The sequence below is a fragment of the Aspergillus fumigatus genome, chromosome 5 (genome assembly GCF_000002655.1).
Source record: "Aspergillus fumigatus Af293 chromosome 5, whole genome shotgun sequence".
Lineage (NCBI taxonomy): Eukaryota > Fungi > Ascomycota > Eurotiomycetes > Eurotiales > Aspergillaceae > Aspergillus > Aspergillus fumigatus.
The window spans coordinates 3,253,004-3,276,985 of NC_007198.1; the positions used below are offsets into that span (position 1 = coordinate 3,253,004).

At 51.4% G+C, this 23,982-nt stretch overlaps 10 protein-coding genes across 10 annotated transcripts; 6 read left to right on the forward strand and 4 right to left on the reverse strand.

Moving 5' to 3' along the window:
• Window positions 1-1,106: 1,106 nt before the first annotated feature.
• AFUA_5G12550 (PIG-L family deacetylase) lies at window positions 1,107-2,086 on the forward strand (the record flags this gene model as incomplete). Its single annotated transcript, XM_748305.1, has 2 exons — window positions 1,107-1,344; window positions 1,413-2,086. 2 exons carry the CDS (start codon window positions 1,107-1,109, stop codon window positions 2,084-2,086), a joined length of 912 nt encoding a protein of 303 aa, XP_753398.1.
• Window positions 2,087-2,372: 286 nt separating this feature from the next.
• AFUA_5G12560 (uncharacterized protein) lies at window positions 2,373-4,571 on the reverse strand (the record flags this gene model as incomplete). The annotated part of the gene is made up of 1 exon (XM_748304.1): window positions 2,373-4,571. One exon carries the CDS (start codon window positions 4,569-4,571, stop codon window positions 2,373-2,375), a length of 2,199 nt encoding a protein of 732 aa, XP_753397.1.
• A 420-nt stretch (window positions 4,572-4,991) lies between these two features.
• On the forward strand, window positions 4,992-5,327 carry AFUA_5G12570 (U4/U6-U5 snRNP complex subunit LSM3; the record flags this gene model as incomplete). The annotated part of the gene is given in 3 exon segments (XM_748303.1): window positions 4,992-5,117; window positions 5,185-5,277; window positions 5,295-5,327. The coding sequence occupies 3 exon segments, from the start codon at window positions 4,992-4,994 to the stop codon at window positions 5,325-5,327; spliced, it is 252 nt and encodes an 83-aa protein (XP_753396.1).
• A 960-nt stretch (window positions 5,328-6,287) lies between these two features.
• Window positions 6,288-8,250, forward strand: AFUA_5G12580 (putative GTP binding protein (GTPBP1); the record flags this gene model as incomplete). The annotated part of the gene is made up of 3 exons (XM_748302.1): window positions 6,288-6,338; window positions 6,408-7,917; window positions 7,970-8,250. 3 exons carry the CDS (start codon window positions 6,288-6,290, stop codon window positions 8,248-8,250), a joined length of 1,842 nt encoding a protein of 613 aa, XP_753395.1.
• Window positions 8,251-9,148: 898 nt separating this feature from the next.
• Window positions 9,149-10,049, forward strand: AFUA_5G12590 (uncharacterized protein; the record flags this gene model as incomplete). The annotated part of the gene is made up of 2 exons (XM_748301.1): window positions 9,149-9,317; window positions 9,424-10,049. The coding sequence occupies 2 exons, from the start codon at window positions 9,149-9,151 to the stop codon at window positions 10,047-10,049; spliced, it is 795 nt and encodes a 264-aa protein (XP_753394.1).
• A 387-nt stretch (window positions 10,050-10,436) lies between these two features.
• Window positions 10,437-14,342, reverse strand: AFUA_5G12600 (DEAD/DEAH box helicase; the record flags this gene model as incomplete). Its single annotated transcript, XM_748300.1, has 1 exon — window positions 10,437-14,342. One exon carries the CDS (start codon window positions 14,340-14,342, stop codon window positions 10,437-10,439), a length of 3,906 nt encoding a protein of 1,301 aa, XP_753393.1.
• A 24-nt stretch (window positions 14,343-14,366) lies between these two features.
• On the forward strand, window positions 14,367-15,800 carry AFUA_5G12610 (uncharacterized protein; the record flags this gene model as incomplete). The annotated part of the gene is made up of 3 exons (XM_748299.2): window positions 14,367-14,434; window positions 14,492-14,748; window positions 14,807-15,800. Exons 2-3 carry the CDS (start codon window positions 14,561-14,563, stop codon window positions 15,798-15,800), a joined length of 1,182 nt encoding a protein of 393 aa, XP_753392.1. The 5' UTR covers window positions 14,367-14,434; window positions 14,492-14,560.
• A 176-nt stretch (window positions 15,801-15,976) lies between these two features.
• On the reverse strand, window positions 15,977-18,611 carry AFUA_5G12620 (putative CorA family metal ion transporter; the record flags this gene model as incomplete). The annotated part of the gene is made up of 5 exons (XM_748298.2): window positions 16,473-18,611; window positions 16,349-16,422; window positions 16,240-16,292; window positions 16,133-16,186; window positions 15,977-16,079 (listed from the first exon to the last, which is right to left on the reverse strand). Exons 1-5 carry the CDS (start codon window positions 18,127-18,129, stop codon window positions 15,977-15,979), a joined length of 1,941 nt encoding a protein of 646 aa, XP_753391.2. The 5' UTR covers window positions 18,130-18,611.
• Window positions 18,612-19,158: 547 nt separating this feature from the next.
• Window positions 19,159-19,943, reverse strand: AFUA_5G12630 (uncharacterized protein; the record flags this gene model as incomplete). The annotated part of the gene is made up of 2 exons (XM_077804873.1): window positions 19,424-19,943; window positions 19,159-19,373 (listed from the first exon to the last, which is right to left on the reverse strand). The coding sequence occupies exons 1-2, from the start codon at window positions 19,830-19,832 to the stop codon at window positions 19,159-19,161; spliced, it is 624 nt and encodes a 207-aa protein (XP_077661009.1). The 5' UTR covers window positions 19,833-19,943.
• A 258-nt stretch (window positions 19,944-20,201) lies between these two features.
• AFUA_5G12640 (DNA-directed DNA polymerase gamma MIP1) lies at window positions 20,202-23,688 on the forward strand (the record flags this gene model as incomplete). The annotated part of the gene is made up of 2 exons (XM_748296.1): window positions 20,202-20,379; window positions 20,459-23,688. The coding sequence occupies 2 exons, from the start codon at window positions 20,202-20,204 to the stop codon at window positions 23,686-23,688; spliced, it is 3,408 nt and encodes a 1,135-aa protein (XP_753389.1).
• Between the last annotated feature and the right edge of the window lie 294 nt (window positions 23,689-23,982).

The window sequence follows — 23,982 nt, forward strand, 5'->3', positions numbered from 1 at the left end:
ACTGATTTTTCACACCATACGATAGACTAATTCTTTTAAAATATCCCCCATGCACCGTAAATCACTCAATCCATCAATCATCAGACGAGTCTGGACCGTGGTTAGATGCGGACGGGACCGTCTTGTTAACCCTGACGACCCTGAATTGGAACTATCAACTTTCCTTCTTCGGGCCCCATTGGCGGAGGACGCCGATGGCCACGAATAAGTCTTGTCGGTGCGCCATATGACAAAGCGATATCGATTATAAACTAAGTAGTTACCTAACGGATGAAGGTCCTCAGCACATTACGTGTAAGATCATGCCATTTGCTGGAGGTATGGGCAATTTTGATCAGAGAATTGTCTAATATCGTGTCATTTATGCCATATCTTTTTCAATGTTTGGCAATTTTGATAACCATGTCATTGTGTCGGAGATGATGTCTCAATGCACTTTTCGGATCTCTATTAGGGATCGTCCCTTCCAGCTCCAAAGATGGTAGTCATCGTAGGTCTGCGTTTGATTTTTAAAACTCATGATGGTCCTGCAAGCTGTGTCAAAACCTTTAAAACTCTAGTGTTCTCTGACCAGTTAACTGTCATGCTGTGTAATGAGCAGCTAATAATGGCAGATATATCGTACATGAAGAGTAATGCCAGTGGACACTACAGACACACTCATGCCTCAAGCGAAATCGAAGGGCTGAAGCAGTCAAAAGTCCAATGTCATACACTCACGTGATCTTATCCCCAAGATCGCCAGGGAGCGAATCGGGAGTCCCAAGAGCTAGATCGTTTCCCCCTTTTCGTTGTGCCACCGTGTCTATTTGCCATTGGGCGGTCGACTTTCGCCCCTGTAGAATATCAGCTTGAGACTTCAAGCTCATATGCTTCATTATCATTGCTGATGATAGCAGACAGAGCTTCAAAGCTGAGACGGACTGGACTGGTGGAGTTGATGATGCGGAATCCCCACCTGTAATCCGCAACCACCTACCTAAACTGACACTGACAGCTTTGCATAATTGCATTACATCAATTGACCTCAGGGTGCGGGCCAAGTCAATTTATTCTCGCGCATAACTGAACATTGCAGAGTTGCAATTTCTTCAAATCCTGTCACCATGCTCACCACGTCGCTGGTGACATGGGGCCTGACCCTCTCCGCCATCTTCCTCTTCTGGACCCTCTCCTCAACCAGCTCGTCCCCCTTTGCGCGCAACTTTCCTCGTCTCTTCAACAAACGGATATGCCTACTAATCGCCCACCCGGACGATGAGGCTATGTTCTTCTCCCCCACAGTCCTGGCATTGACCAAACCAGAGCTAGGGAATCATGTGAAAATCCTCTGTCTGAGCAGCGGTACGCTAGCCTCCTCCCGCGCCTCGATCTTCCCCAATCAATCCACCCCCCTAACACGGATCCTGTAGGAGACGCCGACGGCCTCGGCCACATCCGCAAGAAGGAGCTCCAACAAAGCGCCAAACACCTCGGCCTCCGCGCCGACTCCGACGTCTTCATCGTCGACGATCCCGCCCGGTTTCCAGATAGCATGACAGCCACCTGGTCCGAGAGCGATATATCCTCGTTGCTCGCGTCCGCCTTTGCCCCCGATCTCGCCTCTCAGTCGCAGTCATCCGCAGTCAGGCATCGGGTGCCTGGAACGGGGCCCCCAACCGCAACCATCGACGTCCTGATCACCTTCGACAAACATGGTATCAGCAACCACCCTAACCACTGCTCGCTGTACCATGGTGCTGTGCACTTCCTCCGGGCCTTGATGAAGGACAAGGCGGGGTATACGTGCCCCGTGACGCTGTACACGCTTACCACGACGAGTATCCTACGGAAGTACATTGGGGTGTTGGATGCGCCGTGGACGATGGCGAGCGGGGCGCTGGGGTCGATCTTTGCTGGTGCGGCTAAGGGCGGGAAGGAGGATATGCCGGGTAAGCTGCTTTTCATCAGTGCGGTGAATGAGTATCTTCGCGCGCAGGCGGCTATGGTCAAGGCGCATAAGAGCCAGATGCTCTGGTTTCGCTATGGGTGGATTACGCTGGGGAGGTATATGGTGGTTAATGATTTGAGAAGGGTAAGGGTATGACTGTGTACGATCTCCATTCTGGGAGGCCGATTTCGATTGTATTTATCTGTACATTTGCACAAATGAGAAATGAGATGAACTAATATCAGAGCATTACTTGATCGGAGAATAGAAAAATGGACGCTGACAGGAAAAGTGGTATAGGTGATGCTCAGGCGCAACACAACATACATGCGCTCTGAGTGGGGTATCTAACAAAGGCAGCTGCAGTAGAGGGAAAGAAAACAACATGGTCCGGCCCGGAGTGGGTTGCACAAGAGAGGCGCCATCAACACGAAAGATGCACTCAAGCTATACCAAGAGGATTAGTCGTGGGATCAAAGAAATCCCCGTCACCCTCACTCCACCCAAGCGATCTCTGCCAGGGGTGTTCCGCTTCCACAGCATGAGGCATAACTTCCGTCTGTTCGCCCACCGCGTCGGCCGCAACTGCTTCTTCTAGGGCAGGTCTTTGTCTCACTGGGTTGACAATCCGTCTCCTCACTCCCGAGAACAACCGCTTAACAGCAGGAATGTTCATTTTCTGCAATTCAGCAGGGTAGCACGCCCAGAAGAAGTCGTCGTCAAGTTCCCTGGCGTCTTCGTCGAGGACCAGGCCGTTATCGACGGTCGGCCGGCGCACTGGGATCCTCCCGTGTGTGTTGAGCAGGCGGTCACGCCAGTAAGTTTCCCCGTGGACGTAGACGTCCCCGCTTCTGATCTGGAACGAAATCGACTCGGGGAGGAAGTCCTGCCACTCTTCGATCACGCGGGGAAGTAGTTGACGCTCCCAGACAGGATTGTCGCGGCCGACCCAGCGAGGGTGTATGAGGAGAAGCTTCGCGAGGCGTTCCATGATGGCCGTCTGCTGGGCAGTGAGCATGCGAAGCACGTCGTATGTATGCACTGCCTCGGTGAATGCTCGAGACCAGAGCAGTTTGGGGTGCACGCACGGCTCGCCGGCGTCTGAAGCTGTCGCCTTTGATTGCGGTGGACCAAGGTAGTTTTCGATGATCGCTCGAGCAGTTCGGCGTTTGCGTCGGGTCTCTTCGAGAATTGCGTATGCTGACTCCATGTACTGCCTGAAATCTGCTAGCCTGGCCTGATTCCACACTGTTTTGGCCAGGAGTTGATACATCTCCATGGTGGGCTGGATGTGAAATGGCTCCGACTTCATAGCTTGGCCCAGGGCTGTCAGGAACTCATATGGAACCTTTCCTTTCTGATTGCGCTCGGCATCCTTACCGAAACGCGGGCGAGAAAGAACGAAGGACCGCTCGAGTATCTCTTGCCAGACCTCTCTTGGGACCGGAATGTCGTAGGAGCTTGATATGAAGCTGACTACCCGCATGGCTGCGGGAATGTCGTTGTTGATGCCAAAGGCGTGTGCGACAGCGAACAAGAGGCGACTAGTTGGATACAGAGGTGAAGAACGATCGTATTCCTTGACGCGGGGAAGGTTTAATGAGACTCCCAGCGGCGCTAGGGCGTCAATGTCGATGTTCCAAACCGTCTTCAACACGTGCTTCATTGTTGATATGTATCCCACCCTGGAAGACGCCAAAATCACATTCACATAAGTACCCTCGTCGCCCGCAGTGCCTTCTTCCGTCATCTCGGCCAAGATCTGCATGATTTCCTTGCGGACACTGCAACCGGCAGTCCCATAGCCTTTCCATCCCAAGTTTCGTTTGCCGAAGCTCCGCTTACGGTAAGCGAACGGCGTTACTCGCAGACGATACTTCTCTCGGCCAGTGTAGGCCCCATCCCAAACCTTGGCTTCCATGTAGTAGTTGTAGCACTGCACGTCGGGGATAACATCGTCCTGACGCATGGCATGCCATATATGGTCGGCCATCAGTGCATCCCCGGTAGACCGCGCACAGTCCAGGAGATGGGTGTACTCTGCCAGTCCCAGTCTATGACCCGCCGACCGTCTGATCGAGACGATCGAGGCAAGATTGGAAGCAAACCTATCGAAGATTTTGTCCAATTGCGGGTAACCTTTGACGGCTACGGTAGATGGATGCAGCGGGCGATAAATAGCTCTAAAAGGATCAATGAAGTAGGCAGGAGACAGCGAGCGAAAGGCTTCCACAAAGGTACTCTCAGGTAACGATCCAACCAAGTTTTCAAATTTGGGATCGAGTAATGCTCTCATGACCAGGTCCGGTTGACCCTCTCGGACAATCGAAAAGAATTTACTTTCAAGCCCATTTTGCACCTCCTTCCGTGCTTTAGCACGGTCACCCGGTGACACGACTTTGCTCTGCGTCGTTTTGACTGCATGAAACTGAGAGAATATCGGTGCAGGCTCTCGGTGATAACCCGGAGGGCTTTGATGATTCCGGTGATGATGCTGCTCTGAATGTGCTGGATACGGAGGCTCGACGAATGGCGCTGGATGGTTTGGCCGTGTCTGGCAAAGCGTGGGCCTGGGAGCGGAGCCTGTCAGTCGAGAGGACCCATAGGAGTGCCCGTGGCGGCCGATAATGGATCGAAACATGAAGAGCAGACCACGTGAGACGGTATAGTTCGGTATTACCAAGAGGGTCTGGGTCTCATGGAAGCGGAATTTTGTAGTATGTTATCCTGATGAAACTGAAAGATTCTAGAGAAGATGAGAGATGAAGAAACAAGAGAATGTCAGAAAAGGACACTCTCTAGGGAGCGACAATGCAGGGCGTCTTGAGCAATGTGAGGGGAAATGCATGGGGTAAGGCCTCAAGGCACTCCATCCCCTCTTCTGGTTGGCCGCTGCACTCTTAGCGTGGAATCCCTGCAATTGTCTGTGCCCGCCGATTTTACCAGCTCTCAGACTGCGGCATACCTGGGGTATCTAACTGTCGTCCACAACCATCACCAATTACAAGCTAGCCTCTTAGTGGTGGTAGCTTGATTATCGGTCTTACCCAGCTGTCTAGACATGGCTGACACTGAGGATACTGGCGCTGGATCTGTGTCGGAGCCTTTGGATCTGGTCCGCCTCTCGCTCGATGAGATCGTCTTCGTGAAGCTCCGCGGCGATCGCGAGCTCAAGGGTCGTCTACACGTGAGTTGATCCGAGTGCCGGTCGCGTTTTTGCGCAAAATGCCGCATCTGACATGGGATTCATGCAGGCCTACGATAGCCACTGCAATCTTGTGCTGGGTGATGTCGAGGAGACCATCTATGTGGTGGAGGAGGATGAGAATGAAGAGGAGACCATCCGAGTAGGACGACCCGTCAGATGGCCGATAGGCTTGTGGTTGCGTTCAATTGAGGAGGACATGAGCTAACATTTCGGTCGGCGAGTATAGACAATAAAGAAGCAAGAGGAGATGCTTTTTGTACGAGGTGAGCTCGAGGTGAATCTTGGCCTCGATAATCGATTGGCATACTGATCCAGAACTTTTTCTACACAGGCGACTCGGTTGTCTTGATCTCCCCACAGGCGTGATATTGCGATACATCAGATAGGAGGCTTAGGGACGACATGCAGTTCACCTGATGGAATGTACAGCGGTATAGGGCAATGTAGATCCCTGCTGTTATATTCTGGGTTGCGACTACAGACACCGAACTAGACGATGGCCATTAGGTATCTCTTCAATATTCTCTGCAAACGGACAGAGCAATTGCACCATTCATCACAGAGGGAAAAGCCGGAAACATTATGACACAGATTGTACCAGGGACTTATGTCATAACTGAACGAAGAGCCTCATAAAAGTAGCGGTCACTATATCGCTTGAATGTCTGGAAATAGATTTCGATTCATCAATAACATGGCTAGATGAATTCAATAGAAAATATGCCTTATGACACAGCCTTCATGTGGTGCGGCGCAGTGACTCAGTCGACTAAGGACTTCTCGTGGTCCCCGAGGCGGCGATGACTCGCCTATCGATAAAAGCTTCCCCAGTTCCCGTAGCTGAGCGCTCCTTTCCTACTTGCCTGACTCAACCCATCCTGCTGTCCTGTTTCGTGACACCTCCCTTAATCCTACCTTATATATCATTGATTGCTTGCGTCTGATCTTTGTACGTCCTAGTGAAACACTCATACGCTGCCTGCCTCAAACATTCATAGTGGAATTATGATAATACGAATACGTGTCTGAATGCGCCACAGGCGACTTCGCCTTTTAACCGATTGAACAAGTACCGCTTTCAGAATTCTCTATTTGATTTCCGTTTTCTATTTGCTCTGTGCTTTGGTTTTTCTTTTGTTGAATCCGGCCATGCCACAGGGTCCCAAACTCTCTCTCGAGGAGCGGCGGAGAGGCGAGATAGTATGTTCCCCAACCTTGGTTGTCTAGTGACAAGACTCGTTGAATTGCTGCTGATTATTAGCCGGCCAGGCGTTGAGTGAATTTGCAGAATATGCAGATAAGCAGCAATCGCATCGCTCGGCCCAGGTGGCCCCGAGCGATAGCGGCTACTCGACTGCCCACGCCACCGAGGACCACGCGGAACTGGATATCCTTGACCAACTCACACTATCCGATACCCCGAAGACGGTCAAGTTGAAAGATCTACTGCTCGGTACGGGTGAAGAAGCAGAAGATAGTCTGCAGCTGCTGGGCAGTATCCTGCAGGCCCGGATTGACGAGGGCCATGGGGAGACCATCTTCGACTTGGGACTTGAGGATGGTGGCGACTCAATGGGCTTTGACCTTGAGCAATGGAATACGGCTCTACAGCGCCTGCGAGAGGCGGCAGAGGCCCTCCCGGCGCATTGCCGAACCCTGCTTACCTGCAATGTGGGCGACCCGGAGGAGTCGAAAACCAAGAATGACCGGATCAAGGGTGCCTGGGGCAAGATCCTGATCCGCCAGCCTGCGGATACTGTGGAGGAGATGGCTGAGATCAGAATAGCGGTTGTTGGGAATGTCGACGCCGGGAAGAGTACCATGCTTGGAGTCCTCGTCAAGGGGAATCTCGATGACGGACGAGGCAGGGCGCGAATCAACCTCTTCCGCCATAAGCATGAGGTCGAAAGCGGTCGGACCAGCTCCGTTGGGCTGGAGATCATGGGCTTCGATAGCCACGGCGAGATTGTCGGCAGCTCGCAGGGCCGGAAACTTTCTTGGGAAGAGATAGGAAAGCGATCCGCGAAGGTGATCTCTTTCTCCGATCTGGCCGGTCATGAGCGCTACTTGAGAACTACTGTCTTTGGCATGCTGAGCAGCAGTCCCAACTACTGTCTACTGATGGTCGCAGCTAACAACGGCCTGATCGGTATGAGCAAAGAGCATCTGGGTATTGCCTTGGCTCTGAATGTGCCAGTCATGGTGATTATCACCAAGATCGACATCTGCCCTCCGCAGATCCTGCAGGAGACCGTCTCTCAGCTGACCAAGATCCTTAAGTCCCCCGGGGCTCGGAAAATTCCCATATTCGTGAAGGATATGGAGGAGACCATCAACACCGCGACTCAGTTTGTCAGTCAGCGCATTTGCCCCATCTTCCAGGTGTCCAATGTCACCGGTGAAAATCTGGAGTTGGTACGGACATTCCTGAACATTCTTCCTCACCGGGGCCAATACAACACAGAAGCACCCTTTGAATTTCTGATCAATGATACCTTCTCTGTTCCTCATGTCGGAACTGTGGTGTCTGGAGTGGCCAAGTCCGGGGTGATCCACGCTGGCGATTCGGTGCTCGTGGGCCCTGATTCTCTCGGCCAGTTCACCACGACTACAATCAAGTCGATTGAACGCAAGCGGATCCAAGTGAATGCTTGCTTTGCGGGACAGTCTGGCTCGTTTGCTCTCAAGCGTGTGCGCAGAAAGGAAGTCCGTAAGGGAATGGTGGTTCTCAAGAAATTGGAGCAGCCTCCCAAGGTCTACCGAGAATTTGTCGCTGAAGGTACGTTCTAATATCTGGTGTCCATATATGAATCCTCGCTGACTTGAACCAGTGCTCATTCTTTCCCACGCTACCACAATTAAGCCGAGGTATCAAGCAATGCTACATGTGGGCGCAGTGAGTCAGACTTGCTCAGTCATTGACATTGACCGCCCCTTCATCCGAACCGGTGATCGAGCTCTTGTTGCTTTCCGGTTCATCCAACGTCCGGAATTCTTGGCCCCTGGCGATCGAGTCCTATTCCGAGAGGGTAAAACCAAGGGCTTGGGGATTGTCAAGAGTGTTGGATACGACCCGGATCATCCCCTGAACCCTGAAGCTAAGACCAAGTGATGCATCATTGCTTGGAGAGATGTGGGACTTGGTTCTGTCTTTTCTTTTCTTTTCTTTTTTTTTTTTTCTTTCCTACTGTTATCGATCAATTTATGGTATTTTGGTTCCCTCGCGTCCCTGCAATCAGCTGTGCTCTTTGCTTGGACCTACTTTAGCTGCTTGTCGTTTCCCTCATGGACCATACACGGATGAATCTGCCCATGCAGAAAAGGCTGCTGCGTATCCTTCCTGCTGGGTTGAATTCTCGATTTCGTCATACATTTCACTGTCATATTGCTCATTGATGTCGGTATGCCTATCCTATAATGACGTTATGTACAGGCATTAATATAAGAAGGATTAGACCCCCATCGAGAGTTTCTCAGACGTACATACCTAAGCCTCTCATGGATCATATTGGCATTTAACCCTTTTTCCTCCACTCTTGGCTACTCTCGTTTGAAGTCTGACGCAGCTGGAGTACTGATATCACGTGGATATGACGTCAAGCGTCCCAGCTGCCAGACAGTTATGATGCCATTTCCCCCAGCTGATCGTCGACGTTATATATCTCTGAGCAGTCAGCTGCAGAGGTCCAGTTGATGGCTTGGTTTACTTGAGATCATGGATAAGATCAATAACAGCAAGACGGTAATTGCAGCGCCTGTCACTTTGGTGATCCCTGTACCTTGTAACAGCCACCAGCTCCACTGACGTAGACCGTCTTCCTCTTGCCTCTTAAACTGTTAATATGGTTATGATCTATTAAAAGACAACCTGATTCTGGTTCAGCTTCTATGGTTAATGGTCAACCACTCTTACACTCAGCTTGGCATTGCTTGAGAGATAATCTAATCACGTTGATACCGACCTTGTCTTCGATCGATAAACTGCCTCACTGCCCTCCCAACGCCCGATAATGGAGTCTGTACAGAAGGCTGTACGTGATGCTGCAGACGGCTTGCGAAACCTCGCCTTCGGCCCACAGCAAGTCACAGAGGCTGCTACTCAGCATGGTGAGGAGCCGGTCGCCGGCGTACAGGGTCGAGGAACGCCGACTGATCCTTACGACGCTGGGAACAGAGATGGTGAGTTCCGAGTGCTTTCCATGACGACATGTTGGCGTGGGAGCGCTGCGTCGAGCGGCATCGTATGTGATGGTCTAAACATCAGTGGCTAACACTCCGCACACAGAGCAACCAGGCGCCCCTCAAACTCAAGACAACACCGCCGTCATCCCTGAGCCACTCGAATCCATTACACCTATCGAAACCAAGCCCACGGACGTCAGTTCCGCCCACAGCACCTCGGACCAGGGCCCCGGAGCCGGAGCCGGAGCAGGGCTCACTACCGCTCTCCCTGTAGCTCCACAGCCATCCTCTACACCTGCACAGGAAAAGCCGCAGTCGCAATCTGCAACCTCCAACACCAACCTAGAATCCGGATCCGGACCCGGCAAGCCAGCCGTGGACGAACCCTCGCCTGCACAAGAGCAGTCGAATCCCACCGCCAGCTCGGCAGACACCAGCACCGGCACCAGCAACAGCAGCACAGAAAGCTCAAGCAGCAACCGCAGCAACAACGCACCCACCCACTCTGAACCCGAGAGATCTGTCCCAGAACAGCGATCTCAGACCATGCCCGACGGCGACAGCAGCTCGCAGCAGAAGGAGGACGGTGGTGTGGAGCGCGCTCCGCCTACCACTACCCAGCAGGTAAGCGCCGAGGCACTGAAGGGGCCGCAGGGTCCTGCGCCTCGGGAGGCCTATGAGTTTGAAAAGGAGATCGATGGGCAGCCGTCGAAGACGAAGACTGGTTAGTATCTACCTTTTCTGTGTTTGTGTATGTGAGGTGTGGACGGTAGCTAAGCCAATGATTTCATAAAGAAGATATGGGTGAAAAAGGCGATTCGGATATTCACCATCATAAGATGGGACATATGAAGGAGCGGTTGGGGAAGGTGTTCAAGCATGGTAATCATTGAGAATGAGTATTGGAGGTTCGTCGGATTTGGTTTGATTCTATGAGTAAGGCTTTGGCTTAATGTATCGCGCCGGAGATTGTCATCTGCTATTCTGAATATGATTTATGCGCAAATCTGCTCGCAGTACTGCGTAAGACTTCGTAACAAGTCTCAAGGAAGCAACATTAAGGGGTATATAATATGGTAGTTCCATGTACTCCGTACTTTTGCCATGGTCACACGATTACTCAAACAACAACTTCAACTCCTCAATCCTCTCCTTCCTCTTCTCATCCTCCGATCCGTCACCACCAACCCGCAAGCCCAACGACCCTGCGATATTCATCTTGCGCTCCTGCACCCGTAACATGCGCCCCTCGATCGAGTCCTTGACGATAAACCGCGTCACAGAGACGTCCCGCAGCTGGCCCATTCGATGCACACGGTCGATCGCTTGAGCCTCAATTGCAAAGCTCCACCACGGATCCATCATGAAGACATTACTGGCAGCCGTGAGATTGAGGCCGACGCCGCCGGCGCGCAAACTGATCAGTAGTACGGCGGGGCTTTTGGGTGACGACCGGCTGTTCTTGGATGAGATCCTCACCCGGGGCGTGTCCGGCCCTTCGTCCTCGTCGATTTCCTCTTGGTGGAAGGTCTCGGTTCTGTTGAACTCCGCGAGCACCTCGGCTCGGGCCTTTTGCGGCATCGTCCCGTCGAGACGGACGTAGGAGATGCCGGCTTTGGTAAGTTGCGCGCCGATCAGGTCGAGGAAGCTGGTGAATTGAGAGAAGACGACGGATTTTGTGTTTGCAGGGACGCGGTTGAGGTGGTTGATCAGGGCGTGGATCTTGGCGGAGGTGTGTGCTGACGGTGAGAGGGGGTGGATGCGTCGGAGGGAGATCCGGGGTGCTGGGTGCGGACTGGAAGCAGGGGTGCTGCTGTAGAGATCGGTCTCTGTAGGGGTCGAACTAGGTGATTGGTGACGGATCACTTGGAAGATGTCTCGTGAGGTGACTGGTGCTCGACATGAAAAGCACCGAGGCGGCACGCCCTTGTCTGTTTGGTGACGTATATAGTCCTCCAAGCATTTCTTACATGCGCTGTGCCAACAGGCTGTGACAGCGGGATCGATCATGGGCTCTTCCGAGCAAATGGGACATTCTCCGCTGGATTCAGTTTGAATCTGCCTAAGGGCATGGGTGGTGAATTTGGCGCTAGGGTCCTGCGCCTCGGCCGTATCCGCGTTTTCCATGCTGGCTGAGAAGCGGTCGATAAGCTCTTGCAGATCCATGTCGTCTTTCAGCTCGTTAGCTGCATCAGCTGTCGCTGCTGCATCTTCCTCATCTGCTACAATGGTCTTGTTGCGCGTGAGGATAGGATGGCAGCAAGTCTGTCGGAGACGGAGGATCTGAGCAAAGATTGTCGAGAATGACTTCAGGAGCGTACCGGCTTCGATGTTGTCGTTGAAAGTCCGCTTGGCTCTGGTGAAGATATAGTCGTAAATTTCGCGTTCTTGCTCAGAAAGCTCTACCTCGACAATGTCAATTGTCCGTCGTGGCAGTGGCACCAAAGGTTCTCCCTCGGGGGTTTTCATTGTCTTCGTCCGACGGAGAACCAAAGGCTCAAGGACTGTCTGCACTACATTGAGGGCTCGAACATAGTCTTTAGACTCAAATGGTACGGTAATGAACGTCTTCCAGAACGAAAAGTTGTTCCAGGGCTCAACCTGTAGGAACCGCACCAAGCTGAAAAGGTCCTCAAGGCGGTTCACAATTGGTGTTCCAGTGAGCACCCATCGATGTGTTGCTCTCAGCTCGTAACAAGCCCTTGCCGTCTTTGAGCGTCGATTCTTAATGACATGGGCTTCATCAAGGATGACGCGGAAGAAGTCCACAGAAAACAAGCCACCTTGAGTATTGGAATTGAACATTGCGAGCTGACGGGATTCCGACAATACAACGCCATAACTGGTGATTATGATGTTAGGTGCAGCGGGATTGCCAGCAGAACAGAGCTCTTGCAGATTGGTGGACTTGTCGACACCGTAATACATCAGGACCTTCATCGTTCCCTGTTCTGAGGCCTTCATCGCCTCGCTTTCCCACTGTGACAGGAGAGAGGTTGGAGCCACGACAAGGGTCGTGTTTGGAGCAGGCAGAATGGCGCTGGAAGAGCTAGGCATCCTTACCAGCTCAGTGGAGGAGCTTGGACCCTGCCGGCTCGGAGACACATTTCGATGAGAGTGTATGAGACTCAGCATTTCAATGGTTTTGCCCAAGCCCATTTCGTCGGCCAGTATGCCACCCAGACAATGCTGTTCCTGTGCCGGAAAGTCAAGACTGAGCTCACCTGAGTACGGATTAACGTAGAAATGTGCCTGCCCCTCGACTGCTGGCAAATCTTTGTCATCAACATCCTTCGTTGGCCATGTGTATTCCTCCCATAGAGGGTGCATTGACAATTCTCTGCCAGACTTCTTATCTTTCTCTTTTGCAAGCATCCAGTGAAGAGCCTGCCTCTGGTACTTGCGCAGGTTCAGCACAAAGCTTGGGGGAGGTTGAGCCTCCGGCATGTTGAAATCGAAGGACTGCGCTTTCTTGTATAGAGTATCGAGCTGATCTTCTTCTAGCTCTGGCGATTCTTCATCTTCGGATGATTCGTTTGACTTGCCTTCTCTCTTCGTCTTGTCGTATTGTTCTGCAATCTCTGCGGCACGGAGCAGCCCTTCCTTCTTGTGTTTTTTGGTCATGTCGTTGACAGTGGTCGGTTGCAGACCAATTTCATCAAAAAGCTTGACAAGTGCCACCTGACGAAGTCGCAACTGTTTCTCTTCAGCGCTTTCCTGCTCTTCGAAAAACGCGGTCGACCGGTTGTCGTCGCCCATATTCCAAAGATTCCGGGGCAAAAACGCCTCTTTACGTAAATAGCACCATAATTGCAGATATATCGTATCGTTGACCCGGACCCTGTCAGGCGCAAAAACGCAAATACCTTCAAATCTGCAGATCTTCTGATCGATCAGAGTTGAAACCCATTCGGCTGTCTCTCGGGGTAATCTTCCAATTTCTTGACCGGATTTATTTGTGAATCGAGTCAGGACATCCCCCTTCTGATTGGTTATGAGCTTGCCTCCTCGGCCGCGTTTGGATACAGGCTGAGACCTAGCCCGTTCAACATTGACATGCTCCCCGTGTTTGAGTAGACCAACGCCGCTTCTTGTAGCCCAGGCGCCGACGCCGAAAGCACCAATGTATCTTGAAGATTGCGAAAGACAGCGGCTTGACGGTGCTTGGTTGGGCTTCTTGCTAATCTTTGTATTGACCGTCTGGGAAATCGATTCGTTGACCGGTGTGCAAGGATTGGAGAGAGTTTGTTGGTGAGGGGCCACAAGAGGTTGGCTCAGACTGTTGTTCGACGACTTCCATGAGCCGTCAAAGTAGATGTTGACCGCTCGCTCCAGATCATCGCCAGAGGCTTTACGAATCTTCTCCAGTGATTCCGGGGAAAGATGTTCTCCAATGATACTAGCAAAGGTGGAAGTATCGAATCCACCTGAACTTTGAAATGCTTGTGTTTCGGAAACTGTCCTCTCTCCACTTGGTTGTCCACCAAATCCGTTTGTCAGACCTTGATCAACTCGTTGATCTTGCTGAGCATGTATTGAAGGAGAGTGGTTGAGGATTTCATAGTCAACGGTTCCGTTGTTCTCTTCGTCTTCTTTGAGCAAGTTATCCTGCTTATCTTCTGGGCCTAAGCCTGGGCTCTCTCGGGAAGACTCCTTAACGTTTGGAAATGGGACGGCACCATTGAGCTGCTGCTGACGAACGTCACTTCCCTCTGGTCCAGCAGAGGAAATCGTAGACGTGTCGAGATTCGTGGTAACCGGTGCGGCTTCACTAGAAGGTGGGTGTGTATCCTCTTCATCAACGAAAAATCGTCTTTTCTTCAAAGGCCGTTCATTCAGATCCCCAAAAACCATTTTAAAAGTCTTACCTGAGATCAGATGGCCGAATTTATGACAAGGGAATGTTAGAGAACGAGCACAAAAGGCATCGAATTCGATGCGCCTGATCATTGATGGACGGGAGACGCGCCGAGACGGAGAACGACGCGATGAACCACCGCACTTCGGGCGGGCCGACGTCATTTCTTCAATAAATTTATGGGCGGCTTCAAATTGTCACCTTGTCGCCCATGCGCTTAGCAGTGCATCCATATAGATCATTTTCCTTTTTCTCGGTATGCTTAGAGCTCAGAGATTTGGTGATTTTGGTCTGCTGACAAGGTGTCTAATAGATCCGGCTATGTGCATGCCAGCGATCCTCTGAAGCAGAAACGCCCTGATTCAAAACGATCTCCTACAAAATGTCATTGCTAGAGGAAATTGCCCGTTCATGTCGTGCTGGGACACGATCATGTCGCATTTCTCAAATTGGAGTACAATCACAGCAACGAAGGCATCTCACTCGATCCGCACCATCCGCCAGTCCCGTCTCTGGCGCAGCTGAAGCAGAAGTCCAAGCTGCGCGGAAATACTGCTCAGATCTCCTTTTGTACGAGTGCAATCTTCTTCTCTCTCACGGCGAACCCAAACTAACCTGCAACGTATAGGAAATATGACCGACCCTCCTACACCCTCAGTACGTTCATCCCGCGGAAATCTCAGACATTCTATCTCGCCCTCCGAGCTCTCAATGTCACTCTCTCCATGATCCCTGAGACCACATCCTCTTACACAATTGGATTAATGCGACTGCAATTCTGGCGCGACGCCATCACCAAGATCTTCGCCGGCTCGCCCCCCAAGGAACCCATCGCCATCCTCTTGGCGTCCGCAATTACAAACCTCAATGAGCGCACACAAGGTCAAGCCCGCATCAGCAGAGCCTGGCTGAACAAGATGATCAACGCGCGGGAGCAAACCCTTACAAATGACCCGTACCCTACTATCGCAGCGCTAGAGACCTACGCAGAAAACACCTACTCGACCCTGCTCTACCTGACATTGTCCTCGCTGCCCATGACGTCCATCACTGCCGACCACGTCGCATCGCACATCGGCAAAGCAGCCGGTATCGCCGCGGTCCTCCGCGGCCTGCCGTTAGTTGCGTTCCCGCCTCCTCAGGCCCAGTCACCCACGCAACCTGCCTCGGGCAACTTCGGAGGGACCAAGCAAGGAGCGGTGATGCTGCCGCTGGACGTCATGGCGCAGGCGGGCGTCAAGGAGGAAGATGTCTTCAGGATGGGCGGCGATGCCCCCGGACTCCGTGATGCCGTCTTCACGGTTGCGACGCGGGCCAGCGATCATCTGATTACCGTGCAGCAGATGCTCAGCAACCTCCGCGCTGGTCAGGATGTAGGACATGACTTTGAACATGCGGATGAGGAGGGACATGAGTACCTCGCGAACAGGGACCAACGCGACGAGTCACCTTTAGACGAGGTGAACCGGGCATTTGGTGTCTTCATGCCTGCGGTGAGCACGCGACTGTGGCTGGATAGGTTGGAGAAGGTCGATTTCGATATCTTCCGGCCGGAGCTCCTTCGGTCTGACTGGAGGCTGCCCTGGAAGGCCTACTTGGCATTCAACCGGAAGTCTCTCTGATATGGGTGCTTCGCATGGCGAGGACCTGTCTGTTCAATTTGTGTACGAGTATAAACAAGATATTATTTTTCACCGTGTATATAGTCTCGTATGTCCTGTACTATACATTGTATCCGCCCACCAAGGATCAGACTTAAGTCCATATATGACGCCTATCCCCATCGGAGCACATAATCTCAAGCTTGTTCCATGGTCTTTCGCTCTCGTCTCTGCTTCCTCGAGCTGGTGATCAGCCGTCTCTGCGCCAGCAGCACTGCGTATCGCTGAATCTTGTCCCGCCTGTTGTCAAAGCATTTAGCACTGTTTCCATCTCGAGGACGTGTGTCACTTACATTAGAAAAATAGTCGTTGCGAAGACAAAAGGGACCGCAATCATCCAGAAGTAACTTTTCAGAGTGGTTAGTATGTCTTGAGATTGACGGAACTGAGCGAAACGTACGAATCACTATGCTGGATTCCAGAGAAGTGCTCAAAGTTCATTCCAAAGTAACCCTAGCTTGCAGTTAGTACACTGTGACTTCCTCAAACCGTTGCGAGTTTCGACGCACAGTCAAGAATGTCAATGGCAGATAGAAGCATGTTACAAGTGTCAGCTGCTTCATACTTTCGTTCTGATAGGCTCCTACAGGCAGTCAGCACATGAAGCTCAACTCGTCCTCCCAGGGAAATTACCGATAGTGTTGAATATCAGATCGATCATGTTATCAGCAGCGCGTCTCATTTGATCGTATGTCTCCACAATGGTGATACAATGGTCCAGCGCATCACCTAAGTATGTATGGCACATGTTGCTGATGGATACGCTGGAGCCACCTAAGCTCTTGAGATTCGGCGTGGCTACACCCACCTGGAGCTGAGCGTCAGAGTTGAACCCCGACATTGAGAGTGGTGTTGTGGTGCCGAGTTGCTTGAGACCGAAGCCCGGTGTACTGACGGGCTCTGAGCGATGGTCGCGGAGGGCATTGATGACCGTCACAATCGGCTGCATGCAGCTTCTCAAAACAGCAATCTCGGACGTTAGTATATACAAGCTCTTGGATTGATCCACGTCGGGATCTGTGAGAACTTCAAGCTCCAGATCACCGATTGCGTCTTGATACGTACTCGTCACTGGAATAGCCAAGTCGATTATGGCGTCCAATATCGCCTGCAAGAGCATGCTGGCATCACAGGATTGGCGCAAGATGGTCTCCGATGAACTGAGGCGACGAACAATAGGCGCCTCGATGTCGTCGGCACTGGTCTCGAAGAAGGAGGTGACCGTATTATCTGCATGCAAGAATAGCGAAACCTGTTCAAGTGTGACACTCAGGCCCTTCGATGCCAGAACAGCGTGGCGTTCCATGAACGCGATCCTGTCCTCGTTCGGGCCTCCGCGGAAGCGTTGAATGCTGCGCGCCGTGTGCCCTGCATTGACAACGTCACCCAGATTGGACTGGGCTTTTGACGAGGCCCTCCCCGACGAAGGGCGAACGCTCGCCCCATTCGCATATCTGTCGTCTGTCTCCTTCGCTGACCGAAATGTGAAGAGATCCTTCAATGCGGCCACAACGAGAGATCTTTTGGTTGGTCGCTTCAGTGAATGAGTCTTTCCACTTGATGTCGAACTTCTGCGGTCGCGACCAAATGAGATTCGTCCATCTTCTTCTTCCTCTTCAGAGTCACTGCTAGACTCCTCCCTAAGCTTTACCAGTTTCTGCAAGGTAAGCACGATATAAGCGTGATCCGAATACCAGTCCGCCTTCGTACGATTGGTCGTGTTGATCATGTCTTCGATTGCAAGTCTGTGAAGGCCCTTGTGTTTTCCTAAAATTCTGATCACATCCCAGCTCAGTCCATTGACATTGATCCACCTGCACTGGACCCAGGGCTCTCTTTGCCGCTCGAGGAACGCTTCCAGCGTGTCATTGTCCAGCTCGTACTGCCTCATTTCATGTTGCGAAAAGTCCACCACGATTATCTCGCATTTTCTGTGTAATTCAGCAGGTATATGAGGCGCCCAATCGGCACTGTAGGCGGGAGGAGATTTGTTCGGATCAATGCCTGGTTCTGTTCCCGGTTGCCAGTGGGGTTCGTGAGCAACGCTGTCGGGATGATACGAGCGGGCTGTGTTGGAGCGTCGCACGCGATGTCTGACCGTCTCATGCGATGCGATTCGAGCCGCAGAAGTGAACGTCTCAGGCGAATGAGGAGCCACTTCCTTGGCGGGCGTGGAAAAGGGTGATGGCGGTGCGATAGGTGCCCTCGGATTTGCCTCAATGTCTCTTTCGTCGGGAGCGACAGGTGGCAGCTCAATGGTCCGCGCCTGATCGAGTGAGTGGGTGCTCATGGTGACGAACGATTATGATGGTTTGTACGCGAGCTGGAGGCGTCCAGACTCAGAACATCCTATGCCGCATGAAGCCAGCAAGCCTTGACCAAACAATGGATTTGGCGAGTAACAGCTCAAGGGTGTCGAAACAAGCTCACAATCTAATAAAATAATCTCAAAATTATTATGGAAGTAGCTTTCCGTCCCAGGTCAGAGCCAGGAGAAACTGTGAGCACCTCATCAAGATGCAGGAGGGCCCAAAGAAAGAGTTCATCGCGGAAATTTTGACTTTGTTGAATGCGCTTGGATCTGCTTTGTGGACAGCAAGCGGAGAAGCTCTGGATGGAACTAACAATTGCACAAGCTGAAATATGTATGGAGTTGTGGATGGCGAGATTCGCGCCGTGTTCCTTCGGTTTCGATAATTGTGGAGCTGCAATCTCAATTAAGGTCTGTCGTCTTGTCTCATTGACGGATGCGGCGTTATAGGGACGCATATGATTGGGGCTGGTTAACTGGAGCTGAGTCTCTCCAGTAACGGAATGAGGAGAAATCATAAGATTGGTCTTGTTTATAGCCGTCATACTTAGCTGGTTTATTTCATGTTCATCCAGAACAAGATGGCTACAGTAGGTAGTCTCTCTCTAATACGGAGTACGTCATCCTGAACAGCGGAATGTCAATCCTTTCCTGCCTTTGATACTTGATGATTTCCATCATCTGAGGCGGCACTCTATCGAACAAGTTCAAGGACGGACTTGGGAAGAACGTTTTCGAATTGGCAGCTAATCAGCCCACGAGAATCAATCTCGCGGCCATCATACTCTACTCGTTCAATGGAGCACACGGACTTTTATATTTTAAAATAGATCCAGATATCAGCAAACCCATCGTTTGGGATGTCCTAGAGAAATGGATTGAAATATGCCATAACGCCTGCTAAACGCTGTAATCACTCATCTCGTAAGCCGGCCTACTCAAAAACCGCTAGTCTAACCCCTACGCCGGCCCTTAGATACTCGTGAATAAAATAAGCCTCGGTGATCGTTATGTGCCTTCCGTAGTCGCCTGATTTCTCCGTTTCGTAACAAGTTTCAGTTGCAGTGGAATTAAATGCCTTCTAGGAACTGGCGCATCTGTTCGTGCTAAAGGCTTTCGACAGACAGGACAAGTGCCGCGAGGGCCTTTTCCTGACGTGTCTGACCGCTGTTCTTCGCTAAATTTCAGTGTATCCATTATGCATTTGTGACAGAAGAGGTGCCCTGACTCCGTCAATATGTGGTTCCGTGGGGTACACACAGGAGATACGTACCGCATACAGTACTGGTGGCATCGACTGGGGTATCCATACACACGGGGCATTTATATGATGTCAAAACGGTACGACCAGTCCCTTGATGCAAGGATTCCTGTGCCCTGACCGCATCTTCTCGCTGCTTTGCCAGGGCTTTTGCAAGCGCAGCCGAGCCCTCCACTTCAGTCAAATCAATCTGCTCGACGGGTTCAATATCTCTGTCGCGAGCTCCCAGATTAGATGTGGAAATAATGGAAGCAGTTGAAGTGTCCGATTGATCTGCCGATTCCCCAATGCCTGCTGTCTCGACATCGTTCACGCGACGGCGCTTCCGCGCATGCTCGTCTCGATCTGAAGGCTCTATGGAAACAGAACGGGTGGGAGGACTTCGACGAGCATGGGAGATACTCCTCACTAGTGAAGCCATAGCATGAGGAGTGGGGTTCGGTAATGAGGAATCGCTAATGAACGGTCCTTTTCTTGCTGGTTCATAAGGAAGGCTAGAGAGACTCTCTGGAGGGGCGATAAACTGCTGACAGGCTTATCGCACAATATCACATGTTGATAACGACGGAGTCATGAAGGCTTGAAGGATCATCTCTAACTCCGATCTCCGACAGGCATGATGACGGGTTGTCCGTGATAGGAAAGTCTGGAATCTCCATAGAATTGTGTACCTGCGCCGACTCATCTTGAAACAACGCCTCACTAGACACCCTATTTCTACGCAGCATTGGCTGCTCGACCTTATATACCATGTCTTGGGGATAACCTTGACCGAACATTTTGATCTAGAATGCTTCTAAATAGTGCGATCGCTCCCCGTTGCCGGGATGTTCTACGTCCTTGCTCGCAGAGGTTGCGCTCGCCACGCTTCACCCGACAACGACCCCTGCTACTGGTGACTAGATCGTTCATTTCGGAACCTACATCGGGAGATGCTGTTGAAACACCACGCCGTCGATCTCTTTCAGGTATTACTATCCTCATCCTGGTCGGCGCAAGTCGAGACAAGAAAAAAAAAAAAATGACACACATATACTAATCGTGCAGTCCCTGCGTTGCCTAGATTTAATGAGATTGGAGTTCAACAGCTGAGCGACCATGTCTATTCTCAAGTATTTCCGAATCAAGCAAGATCGCCAGATCCAGTCCTAGTTGCACTGTCCAAGGAACACCTTTCAAGGCACGATCTGCTAGGAAAATCTCAGGATGCTGCGGAACCTATCGCATTCGACATGCCTGCCCTTCAGGGGCAATCCATGGACGAGCACTTCTTCAAGCTGGGAATGGATGCATCCGAACCCTACTTGACCTATGCAAAAAGCTATACAACTGTCAATTCGCCTCAGAAGCCGCGCGAATGGGTCAAGCGCAGCGGATGGACCAAATATAACTCTGACGGTTCTTGGGAGCCTGTGGACGCACCAAATGAGCCAATGCTCACCTTCGATACCGAGGTCATGTACAAAGAACATTCCTTTGCTGTTATGGCTTGCGCCGTGAGCCCTACAGCCTGGTATGCATGGCTTTCTCCCTGGCTGCTTGGTGAATCCGAGAATGAAGTTCAACTCATACCTTTGGGCGATAAAAAGCAACCTCGGATTGTTGTTGGACACAACATTGGCTATGACCGAGCGCGCGTCCTCGAGGAGTATGGAATGGAACAGACTCGAAACTTCTTCCTTGATACCATGTCACTCCATGTCGCCGTCAACGGGATGTGCTCGCAGCAGAGACCCACATGGATGCGTCATAAGAAAAATAAGGATTTGAGAGACAAGATTGCAAACGAGAGCAACTCCGTCGAGCTGGCTGCGTTGCTCGAAAGCAAAATGTTGAGCGAAGAAGAGGAGGAATTGTGGGTAGGAAGGAGCTCAGTGAATTCCTTACGCGACGTAGCCAAGTTTCATTGCGATGTTACGATTGACAAGTCACAAAGAGACCATTTTGGCGAACTGAACAGGGAGCAGATTCTGGGAAAGCTGGAAGAGTTGCTGGATTACTGTGCCGCGGACGTCGCCATCACCCATCGCGTGTACAAGAAGGTGTTTCCCAACTTCCTTGAGGTCTGTCCTCACCCTGTCAGCTTCGGAGCTCTCCGTCATCTGTCCTCGGTCATATTGCCCGTCAACGAAACGTGGAAAGAGTATATCACGAACGCGGAAGCCACATATCATCAACGAGTCGATGATGTGCAACGGAGGCTAGTTGAACTATGCAACGAAGCTCTCAAGGTCAAAGAGAACCCGGATATTTACATGAATGACCCTTGGTTGCGACAGCTGGACTGGTCTGGCCAAGAAATCAAATTGGTCAAGGGCAAGAAGAAGGGTGATCCTCCGCGACCCGCGGCCAGACAGAAGAAACCAGGCATGCCACAGTGGTACAAAGATCTTTTTCCTTCAGCTACAGCGGACATCAACCTGACTGTGCGTACCCGGATTGCCCCTATATTGTTGAAGCTGTCATGGGACGGTTACCCTCTGACATGGTCCGATAAATTCGGATGGACATTCAAAGTCCCGAAAGACCAGGTCAAAAAATTCGAAAACCAGCCTGTGGTTCTCTGTGATATGAGTGAAGAGAAGAACCTGGAGTTGCGCAACGATAGGAAACATGTGTATTTCAAACTCCCTCATAAGGATGGCCCACAAGCACGTTGCGTCAACCCATTAGCCAAGGGCTATCTGCAATTCTTTGAGCGGGGAACGCTTTCCTCGCAATACGCCCTCGCCAAAGAAGCTCTGGAAATGAATGCCTCCTGCTCGTACTGGATCAGCGCCCGTGACAGAATCATGAGTCAGATGGTAGTCTACGAAGATCAAGTCAAGCAGTCCGGGTCTACAGGTGAAAAGTCAAACCGATTAGGGTTCATTCTCCCTCAGATCATACCTATGGGCACGATCACCCGGCGAGCCGTCGAGAATACGTGGCTAACAGCTAGCAACGCCAAGGCGAACCGCGTGGGTTCCGAACTCAAAGCCATGATAAAAGCTCCGCCGGGCTATGTCTTCGTTGGTGCAGATGTTGACTCTCAGGAATTGTGGATTGCCAGTCTTGTCGGGGACGCTCAATTCCAACTACATGGGGGCAATGCGATTGGGTTCATGACGTTAGAAGGTTCCAAGGCTGCTGGGACTGATATGCATTCGCGCACTGCCCAGATCTTGGGTATTTCGCGTAATGACGCCAAGGTTTTCAACTATGGGCGCATTTACGGTGCTGGGGTCAAGTTCGCTGCCACACTCCTTCGCCAGTTCAATCCATCCATGTCGGAGAAGGAGACCCAAGAAGTTGCAACCAATCTCTACAGAGAAACCAAGGGCACCCGCACAACTCGTCGTATTCTGAGTGAAAACCCTTTCTGGCGCGGAGGCACTGAATCCTTTGTCTTCAACAAATTGGAGGAATTCGCCGATCAAGAAAGACCGCGTACTCCTGTGCTCGGCGCCGGAATTACTGAAGCACTCATGCGACGCTTCATCAACAAGGGCAGTTTCATGACTTCCCGAATTAATTGGGCCATCCAGTCATCTGGAGTTGATTATCTCCATCTTTTAATCATATCCATGGATTATCTTATCCGGCGATTTAACATTGATGCTCGACTCGCAATCACGGTCCACGATGAAATACGGTACCTTGTTAAGGAAGAGGACAAGTATCGAGCTGCCATGGCCCTACAGGTCGCCAATGTTTGGACTCGCGCCATGTTTTCGCAACAAGTTGGGATCGACGATCTTCCTCAGTCTTGTGCCTACTTTTCGGCCGTCGATATCGATCACGTTCTACGTAAAGAGGTGGACATGGACTGCGTGACTCCATCTCATCCACACAAGATACCGCACGGGGAAAGCTTGGACATCAGTCAACTATTGGACAAGGACCAGGAAGCATATTTGGATCCTTCAGTAGTCCCGGTTTCGCCTCCTACGCCTCAGAAGTACACCTACACACCACGCGAGTCTGTGATGGCGACACTTCAGGCCACCAATAATCCTGCTTTCATCAAAGCTCAGATCACCAAAGATGACAAAGAGCTACGAGAAATCATCAAGGAGGTGACGAAGACCAAGGCTGCCACCTCTTCAACTGCACGCTCTTTTCGAAACGGTTCCAAATCGACCAACTTCCCTGCAGCGGAGCCTCAAAAAGCGATTTTGATGGACATTGATTCTGGACTGTACCGTGACTTCCGGTATCTACCGCAGGGGAGCAGGCATCCCCCTTTCAACATCAATCGTCAGACATGGAAACCCAGACCGGCCGCTCGGCCTTAGTCTGAGAATCCGTCCTACTCTTTCCTTTCGTTCCCTACGACCCTGTATCCTTTCCATGTATTAATCATGTAGCTTCTCTTTTATGTCATCATCTGACGAACGTTCTGTAAATGCATTGGTATGGCGTTGGCAGTGGCTGGTCGAGACGGTACGTTGGGGCTCGCTGTATTCTACCGAAGGGGAACTGGGCGGTTATTCCTGTGATATATTTTGATCTGTAAATACTCCTCTTTGATGCTACTATCGTGAATGATATTGAAACAGCAGAGTTGAACCAGATCATTATATTGTATT